Source organism: Paroedura picta, chromosome 10, assembly GCF_049243985.1.
Source record: "Paroedura picta isolate Pp20150507F chromosome 10, Ppicta_v3.0, whole genome shotgun sequence".
Classification (NCBI taxonomy): domain Eukaryota; kingdom Metazoa; phylum Chordata; class Lepidosauria; order Squamata; family Gekkonidae; genus Paroedura; species Paroedura picta.
The window spans coordinates 80,951,713-80,961,405 of record NC_135378.1 but is presented as its reverse complement, the minus strand read 5'-3'; the positions used below and the strand labels follow the sequence as shown (position 1 = coordinate 80,961,405).

Below are 9,693 nucleotides of genomic sequence, written 5' to 3'. Positions count from 1 at the left end.
CGCTGGAATCTCTGCCCGCTCTCCCCAGGCGCCCCCACCCACCCCCCACCCCTGCCCGGGTCCTTTTGCACACCGAGGCCAGAGGGAAGCCGGGGGGGGGGGGGAGGGACCTCGTGGCTTTCTCGGGCCAAGGGATTCCCCTCGTTTGCACGCCTCGGCCGCCCGCAGGATTTCTGGCCGGGAAGGGGGCGGGAGAGGAGAGGAGGGGAGGGGGCGTGCGTCTCCCGTTGCAAATCTCCTGCAGACCGAGTCTCTGCTCCCAGGACTTCTTGCAAGAGAGGGCGGTGGGATTCCTCCTCCCCCCCTTCCCTCCCCTTCCTTGCACGGATCTGGGCATAGCTATAAAGAGCGCGCGCTATATATACATATATACACACACCCACACCCCAACACGCCCCTGCCAGGGAAAGCGGGCGAATTCTCCCTCTCCCTCCCTCGCCTTCCCTCCCGCCCCGCTTTAGCAACCGGCTCTCGCTTTGCAGCGCCGCCTGGGCGGCCGAGGGAAGCCCGCCACGCACAAAAGTTTCCCGGAGAGGCAGCAGCAGCCAAGGCGGCCAGCCGGGGATCGCCCTTCGCCAGCGGACGGACAGACAGAAGGGAGGGAGGGGAGGGACGGGGCCCGATCCGGGGCACGCGTCGCCCTCCGCCTCGCCGCCTGCAGAAGGGCCGCGCCTCCCCAAAAACGGAGCTGGGAAGCCGACGAGGGCGAGCGGGGATTCTGCAGCCGGACCTCTCCGGAGCGTGCGCTTCTGCACTGGAGGAGACCTGCCGGGCCCTGCTCCTTCTCCTCCTCCTCTGGCGCAAAGGTGAAGCTCCCTCGCCCCCCTGCTCTTTGCCCTCCGCCAGGCCTGCCTGCCTGCCTGCCGGAGCTCCCTTCCAGCCCCCGGAGCCTGGCCCGCCCGCCCCCTCCATCGCATTGGCTTCCCAGCCCCTGGAACCCTCCCCAGGGCACAGGCGCTCCTGCACGGACCTCCGGGGGCGCAGGGGTTAAGGCAGGAGGGTCCCCGCCGCCGTCGGATGCTGACAGGCGACCCCCCCCCCCGCCTCCAGCTGCGCCCTTGCAGAGAGAGACCGGCGCTCCGGCTGCCTTAAGCTCTCCTCCTTCTCCTTCTCCTCGTCGTCCTCCGCCTGCAAAGTATGGATTTCCCGGCAGCCTGGATGCGGTTCCTGCTCGCGCTGGCCGCCCTTGCGGCGCTGCCCCGGCAGCCTGAAGGTGAGTGCTCGCCTTCCTCGGAGAAACCGGGGCCGGCCAAGGAGTTTCTGCTGCCTACAGGGGCGGGGGGGGGGGGGTTGCAGCTTCCCCCTGGCTGAAAGTTGCGGCTGAAGGCGAGCCGGATCGCGGGTGGCCTCCCCGAAATCCTGGGTGGTCTTACCTTTCAGTGATTGAAAAGAAAGGGAAAAAAAATTAGAACCGCTTTGGCCCACGGGCGCCTGTTTGGGTTGGGCCGTTTCCCGCCCGAGGAAGACTCAAAAACTTTCAAGGGGCAGCCGGGGTTCTGCTGAGACTGTGCGGGGTCAGCGCGAGTGTTTGTGTGAGTCTCCTTTAGCCCTGGGACTGAATGACCGACCTGTGCCAAGTCAAGGATTGGGGACATGCCTTGCAGGAGAAGACAAAGGGTCACTGCACTTTGTAAGAAACTAAGGGGGGGGGGAGCATGAAAGTGTGGAAATTGACCAGCAGTGTTCCCTCCCCCTCCCCGCTGGAAATTGACCAGTAGTCACTTTCCATTTAAGCCACCCGATGGACCCCTGGTCAGTTTCTCCTCCATAGAGAAAGCTGCCTTCTAGGGAATGGACCGTTGGTCTACCAAGGCCAGGACTGCCTCCCTAACCGGCAGCCACTGGTCAGGGTTTCATGCAGAGGTCTTTCACATCACCTGCTAGCTCAGTGGTTCTCAGCCTGGGGGTCAGGACCCCTTTGGGGGTCGAAGGACCGTTTCACAGGGGTTGGGTCAGGGCAAGCAACTTGGAAGGGGGGGCGCCATCCACACAACAGCCTTGTGGGGTAGATCAAGATAGAGTGTTCATCTGTCTGGAGCAGTAGAAAAGAGTGAGATGGGCATGGTGGGACAAGAGGCAGAACTGAACTGAGAAACCCTGGAAAAAACCCAATTTATATACAATCATGGACAATGGAGTTTCACGCCATTGGTCAGTTTTGGTTTAATTTCTGTGAAAGAACCCTTGCATAGTTTTATGGTTGGGGGTCACCACAACGTGAGGAACTGTATTAAAAGGTTGCGGCATTAGGAAGGTTGAGAACCCCTGTGTTAGCTGATCCTTAACTGGAGATGCCAAGGTTTGAACCTGGGACCTTCTGCCTGCTGAGCGGATGCTCTACCACTGAGCCACAAATACATAGTATTGTATACTCTGACCGGTAGCAGCTTCCCAGGCTGGGGTCTTTCACATCACCCTCCTGCCTGGCCCTTTGTATTTGGACACGCCAGGGAATGAACCTGGGAGCTTCTCCCTCTCAGCCACACCTGCTCCCCAGGTGGTCTGCTAGAAACTGACCCCTGATTCCCCGGTGGCCTTCCTTCCAGCCCTTATTCTGTATTGGCTTTGGGCGTTGCCTTGGGGTACCCATCAGCCGGTCAACAAATCCACAGGGCCAAGCATCTAGCAGAGAAAAATGGGTGATTTTAATGTGTCGCCAGTTCAGAGCGTGGCCGTGAACAAGCTGAGAGGGAAGTTGGCACAGAAGCTTTCTCTAGACAGGTTTCATGCTAGTTATCTCAGAGCACAGAATTGCCGGTAAAAATGTAGTTACATCGCAAGCACGCACACAGTAAAACGGTTCAATTCCCCCCCTACCCATCCTCTGAATCCCAGATGAGCATTTCACAACATTGTGCATGAGCCAAAGGGTGCATTTCCCACATTGTGCTTGCAGGAGACTTGAGTGTTGCCTGCCTCTTTAACATGTGCGTTGGGCATTCAGTTTCCAAATATTCGTCTATCGTTTTTGGTTCCACATCAGCATTCTTAGGCATTTGCGCAGACGGCTCAAGTGACTCTCAGAGTTACATTCCGTGGCACGTTTGCAAATGCCCAAAGTTCTGATCTTAACCATGTAAGGTAATCTAAACGGTTTGGGATGCGTTCGGTAGAAACCAGCCACTGATGCACTGCTCATGGAGAGGGGCTATGGCTCAAAGACGGAGCCTCTGCTTTGCATGCAGAAGGTCCCAGGTTCAATCCCTGGCAACTCCAGTTTAAAAGGAACCAGGCAGAAGGTGATGGGAAAGACCTTTGCCAGGGACCCTGGAGAGCAGCTGCCAGTTTGAGTTGTTGTTTTTAGTTGCGAAGTTGTGTTCGACCCATCGCGACCCCATGGACAATGATCCTCCAGGCCTTCCTGTCCTCTACCATTCTGCGGAGTCCATTTAAGTTTGCACCGACTGCTTCAGTGTCTCCATCCAACCACCTCATTCTCTGTCGTCCCCTTCTTTTTTTGCCCTCGATCGCTCCCAGCATTAGGCTCTTCTCCAGGGAGTCCTTCCTTCTCATGAAGTGGCCAAAGTATCTGAGTTTCATCTTCAGGATCTGGCCTTCTAAGGAGCAGTCAGGGCTCATCTTCTCTAGGACTGACCGGTCTGTTCGCCTGAGTAGACAATACTAATCTTGACAGACTGGTGGCCGAATTCATGAGAATGCAGCCGTCAGATGGAGAATAGCACGGAACATCACAAGTAAACTCCAAAAGAATCCGTGCAGGTTCAATAAACTGTTTATTTAGGGAAGGTCCTGATAGAAGTGTGCTAATTTCCAACAGAATAACAAACAAGTCTCAGTGAATTGCCCTTATTTCATAAATTTCATCAGTGTGTAATGTAGCAATCAGTGGACAAAATGAGATACGATGGCAAACACTCTGTGTTCTCTCTGTCTCCAGGAGTGTGCAGTGGCAAGGTTGCAGGTTCAATCCCTGGCATGTCCAACTAGAAGAACCAGGTAGTAGGGTGATGTGAAAGTCCTCTGCCTGGGAAGGCGCTGCCAGTCAGAATAGACAATACCAAGCAGGAATATCAGGGCATTCTCAGCCTCCCCTCCCTCACAGGGTGTCTGTTGTGGGGAGAAGAAAGGGAAGAAGACTGTAAGCCATTTTGAGACTCCTTCAGATAGAAAAAAGCAGCATATAAGAACCAACCCTTCTGCTTCTTCAGTAGTATCAGGGCACCCTCAGCTTTATCTCCCTCACAGGGTGTCTGTGGTGGGGAGAGGAAAGAGAAGGCGAATGTAAACCGCTCTGAGACTTCTTTGGGTGGAGAAGAGCAGCATATAAGAACCAGCTCTTCTTCTACCTAGAAGCAGTGGCTTTTCTGTGGTGGCACCTTGCCTCTAGAAAGTTCTCCCCATTATGGTTCACCTGGTACATACCACACTTTACTTTCTTTTACCTGCCTGCCCGAAACACACCTTTTGACCCAGGCCTTTACCCAGGGCTATATTTACCAGCTTTTTAAATTGCCTTTTTTATTTTATGGATTGTTTTTATGCTGGTTTTTAACGGCTTGCTCTTATATTGTTGCGTAGTTTTAATTGCAAGCAGGATGCTGAAGAAGTGAGCATAGGGATATTCTAAATGGGTGAATGAATTATTAAGGCTGCCTGCTCTGGGTGGGGAAATACCTAGAAATTTTAGGGTTGGAGCCTGAAGAGGACGGGATTTTGGAAGGGGAGGGACTTCAGTGACTTCAATGCTGTAGAATCCCACTTCCCAAAAAAGTGGCTATTTTCCCAGGTGAACTGACTTCTGCCATCTGGAGATGAGTTGTACTTCTGGTAGTTTTCCAAGTCCCTGTAGTTTGGCAGTCCTAACTCTTGTGGTTTGGGCATATTTCCCCTTCTCAACTCCCGTTTCCTCTCTATTTCATTTATTCATTCATCTAAAATATTTATTAGCTGCCTTTCTTCCTGCGGCGCTCAAGGCAGTGTATAAAATGGACAGGGAAATCCATCCGGGGCATTTTAATCTCTGTCTTCCTCTAAGGAGCTTCCTTCTTTTATCCTCCCAACAACCACCTTGGTGGGTAGATTAGTCTGAGAGAGACAGTGACTGCCTTAGGGTCCCCCATTGGCATCCCTTATTGTGAATTTGGGTTGCTCTGTACCTAATCCAGGCATTCTCAACCAGAGTTTCATGAAACCCTGATGTTACCTGAGAGAAGGGTTTCCCGAGTGGGTGGGAGTTTGGTGTAGGGGTTAGGAGTGTGGACTTCTAATCTGGAGAGCCCCCACATGCAGCTAGCTGGGTGATTTTGGGCTCACCTTGGCACTGATAAAGTTGTTCTGACCGAGCAGGAATATCAGGGCTCTCTCAGCCTCACCCACCTCACAGGGTGTCTGTTGTGGGGGGAGGAAAGGGAAGGTGACTGTAAGCCGCTTTGAGCCTCCTTTGGGTAGGGAAAAGCGGCATATAAGATCCAACTCTTCTTCTTCTTCTTCTTCTTCTTCTTCTTCTTCTTCCTCTTCTTCTTCTTCTTCTTCTTCTTCTTCTTCTTCTTCTTCTTCTTCTATATTTATATAGAGATTTTAAAAAACGTGTTAACATTTATTGGGTGATATGACCATTTCTGGTCATGTCGACCCATTTTCCCCCTTCCAAAATGGCCAACGATGGGCCTGGAGGGGGTGGGAAGGGGAGGGGCTCTGGGTGGGCGTGTCCACAGCTCTGTTTCCCTACCATATTCTGCACAATGGCACCACTTCCGGGATTTCTCAAAGCCTGAAGAATGTTTCTGGGGTATCTAAAGAGTAAAAAAGTTGAGAAAGGCTGCCCTAATCTAACACGTCATCCACTATAAAACATTGCATTAGAATCCGTGCTTGCCCTGTCAAATCAGGGACACAAAACTCACCAGTGAACATCAGGGACACAACTCATTCACTACCTGTGATCAGGGCGAGCCAGGTAAAACACGTTGAAACGCACCAGAGCCCCTCTTGGAGTGCCCTGCGGAAAGGCGAAGGAGGCCAGGGCGCCCCTGATTCTTCCGGCCCCCACTCCCTTTTAGCTTTGCAAGCACAGTTCTCCCCTCCCGGTCTCTTTAGTTCATTGCTTATTCATCCAACCGCTGGGGAAACGCACCTGCCTTGCAAATCCCAGGCAGGCGTGCTAATTGACTGGAAACCTGGATTTGTGAGCATGCTCTGGTTTGCCTCTGAGTAAGCAGGAGACCGTGGTAAGGAAAGCCGCAGGCCAGGAAGCCTTCAATTAAAACCGTTCCTTCGGTGGCCTTCGGCCCACGGCCAGCTCTCTCTCACCTTCTTTCTCCGCAACTCAAGGATTCTAATTAGGGATGCTTGCAGGTTTGGGGAGCACCCCGCTTTGATCCGAAAGGCTTATTTGGCGTCACGGATGCTTCCTGCTCAAGGTGAGACTGCAGCCAGCTGGTTTTCGGGACCAGACTGTTAATTTTTGATTTTTTTGCTTCCGATGGTATAAAAACAAACGGTGCAAAAAATGTCATGGAAGAAACAAAGGCTGCATCCCCCACAGTGTCGGGGTTTGCATTGCTTTCTCACTTGAGCAGATCTTTGCCTCCCTGATTAGCTCCTCCGGACGTGGAAATCCAGCTGCAAACAATTTCTTGTAGGGCACAGCGATGTAATATCTAATAATGCACAGATGCAGTAATTGCGTTTCTCTGTATGCCCTTTTATCTTTCCCTCCCTGCGTGGATCTCTAGAAGGCATACATCCCTCCCCCTGCACTCCTGCGAGGTAGGTTCGTTAGAATCCTAGAATCATAGAGATGGAAGGGGCCATCCAGGCCATCTTGTCCAACCCCCTGCTCGATGCAGGATCAGCCTAAAGCAGGGGTAGTCAACTTGTGGTCCTTCGGATGTTCATGGACTACAATTCCCATGAGCCCCTGCCAGCGTTTGCTGGCAGGGGCTCATGGGATTCGTAGTCCATGAACATCCGGAGGACCACAGGTTGACTACCCCTGGCCTAAAGCATCCAGTGTGACCACCACACACTCACCCTTCTCTGTTGTGTCCACCATCCTTCGCAAGAGTTTTCCAAAGAGGCTGCAATATGGCAGGGGTAGTCAACCTGTGGTCCTCCAGATGTCCATGGACTACAATTCCCAAGAGCCCCTGCCAGCAAACGCTGGCAGGGGCTCATGGGAATTGTAGTCCATGAACATCCGGAGGACCACAGGTTGACTACCCCTGGCCTAAAGCATCCAGGAGAAGGATCAGTCCAGCCGCTGCTTGACGACCAATAATGAGGGGGAGCTCCCCACCTCCTTAGGCAGCCAGTTCCACTGATGAACTACTCAGGCTGTGACATTTTGTGATTTCGGTGTGATGCCTCTATTGATGTACCCCAAGGTGGCATTCACCACCTTTACTGCGGCGCACACACTACTTCCCAGACATGTATCTTCCTTCCAGTATGAGTGCTTTTCGTTCTTGAGACCCAGACGTAGAACTCTGCACTCGTTGAATTGCATCTTGTTTTCATTTGCCCACTTTCCCACCATGTTTAGATCTCGTGGAGCATTTAACTCTGTCGTCCAGAGTCCTCCCTATTTGGTGTCATCTGCAAATTTATTTATTGTATTTATATACCACCTTCCCCGAAGGCTCAAGGCGGTTTCCCTGAAACAAGATCCCAGATCTTGGTCCTCTACTCTTCACCACTGCAATTTGCTGGCTCATTTGTGGAACAGACGGGCACTGACATCTCCGGGTGTCAAATCGCCGTCTTCCTTCCCAATTTTGCTTTCTCATGGTGTGTTAGACCCCCCCCCACCCCATCTTGTCCTGCTCTTCACAGCTGCTCTTCCTGCACTTGACTTTTGGGGCTCCGAAGTAGGCGCCTTCCGTCCCACAAGGCCAACGGGACCTGGACACTTTTATGAAGCACACTGACAGGTGTCCGGCCAATGTGGCTCTGGCCGTCCCCTCTGGGAAACCAGCTGCGAGTTGGCCTGAAAGCCTTTCTTTGTTCTGGATCCTCGCCCGGCTCTAAACCAAATCCTTGCGTCCTTCAGAATTCACCCGAGTGATTAGAGGTGGCAGACCCGCCTTGGTCTGGATGGAACAGATAGCCCTCTCTGTCCGCTGAGCATAATCTCTGCTGTCTGGCTCGATATTTTAGGGATCTTTCCCCCCAGAAGCTTTTATATAGCACTCTCTCTTTCTTTCTCGTGTGTGCATGACACGAGCCCTACAAAGACTTTTAATTTTTTTTCTGCCCTCCCAAAAACTCAAGGGGTTTAGTCTCCTGCTCCCAATAGCGCCCAGATGGTGCTTTTTCTTGCAAAAATGGCCAAACACATAGCAAGGCTGTACTACCAAATCTCCAGGAATTTTCCAGCTTGGAGTTGTAAACCCTAAAGAGGGGAATCTCGTTTCAAGTGTTCTTGGTAGTTGTTGGCAGCTCTGCCAGGAGCTGTGTATCCCCCCCCCCCCGATGGCCTTACTGAATTTAAATACAAACCAAGGGGAAATCTGGATTCTATGCCCTGTTGTTGCCCGTCTAGAGGAACCGGGTAGTCACTGTGTGAGACAGCATGCTGGACCAGATGGACCTCTGGTCAGGGAACCTCTTATGTTCTTGTTAGAGGGCATACACTTTATTAGGGGTTATTGAATCTCACAAGAATTCTGGTTCAGCCAGAAAGTTTAGGCTTCCTTTATGGATTCTCTGTGTTCAGAACAAAATGGCAGTCTGTCTTTCTCTTGATCACATGAGTGGAATTTGATAGAGCTATTGATAACTTTTCAGTTGGTCACACCAAACTGGTATAAGATAGTACTTGTGTCAGGTACAAATGAAATAGAAAGAAAAGAAACTAGGAATTTTCCTGAGAAAATTGCTACGATGATAAAGCACCTGAAACTTAGAACAAACAAGTAAAAATATTCATGATGGGAAAGTCTGTACAGTACAGTTTTGGGCTTTTGATTGGGAAATTGAGCACTCCTCTAGAATTGTTTTAAATGGATACGGGGAGTGTCTCTCAGGGGTTTCCTCACATTTTGGGTGCTGAATAGTGGCAGGTTTTCTCTTGAGTTTCTTCATGACAATGTCCTTGGTTGTATTTCTGTGCTCTCTCAAACCACCTGTAATTCGATTTTGAGAAAGCGCAGGGGAACGACGTGGAAATAATGCAGGATGACAAATGGGAAAAGATATTGTGAAGAAATGGAGAGGAAAAAAGCTACTACCACTCAGCATCTGAACCACAGGCGTTATATATTTCATTGTGTCTAAGTGAATCTGCAGTTTTGCTTCACTTAGCCGCTTGTTATATGTTGAATCAGCAGAATCTGCTGTTCTGTTGTATCAGCTGGCTTTACTTACTGTGCTTGCTGCTTAACAGCAAATGCCTTACAACAGGAAGACCTCCATGTGAGAGACCCCAGGGAGAGTTAGTATGCTAGGGTGGTTAGAGGTTGGCTTATTGCCCTGATGGAAGCATGAGTGTTGGCAGGAGGCAAAAATGGTGATGTCATCAAAGTGACAAGGTAGTTCTAGGAATTTCTGGAGGCTCTATGGTTTTACCATAGAGTTTCCGGAGTTTCCTAGAGCTACCCTATGCCACTTGTGGTTTTTTACCAGAAGTTACCTAGTTACACGTGTTACGTCATGCACCTGCACTCAGATGTCCCATCAGTAGCCAAGCATGACCCTTCAGCCCTAGTAAGAGTGTCAGACTTGGAACATGAA

The 9,693-nt window shown here is 51.3% G+C and overlaps 1 protein-coding gene across 3 annotated transcripts in view; it reads left to right on the top strand.

The window, feature by feature from the left end:
* Positions 1-250: 250 nt before the first annotated feature.
* The window catches only part of FRAS1 (Fraser extracellular matrix complex subunit 1), a 282,626-nt gene continuing 273,183 nt past the window's right edge, over positions 251-9,693 (top strand). For all 3 annotated transcript variants that reach the window (XM_077301093.1, XM_077301092.1, XM_077301091.1), the window contains exon 1: positions 251-1,213. In XM_077301093.1, the coding sequence (XP_077157208.1) occupies positions 1,138-1,213 (76 nt within the window). In that variant the 5' untranslated portion in view covers positions 251-1,137. The remainder of the gene's footprint in view (positions 1,214-9,693) is intronic.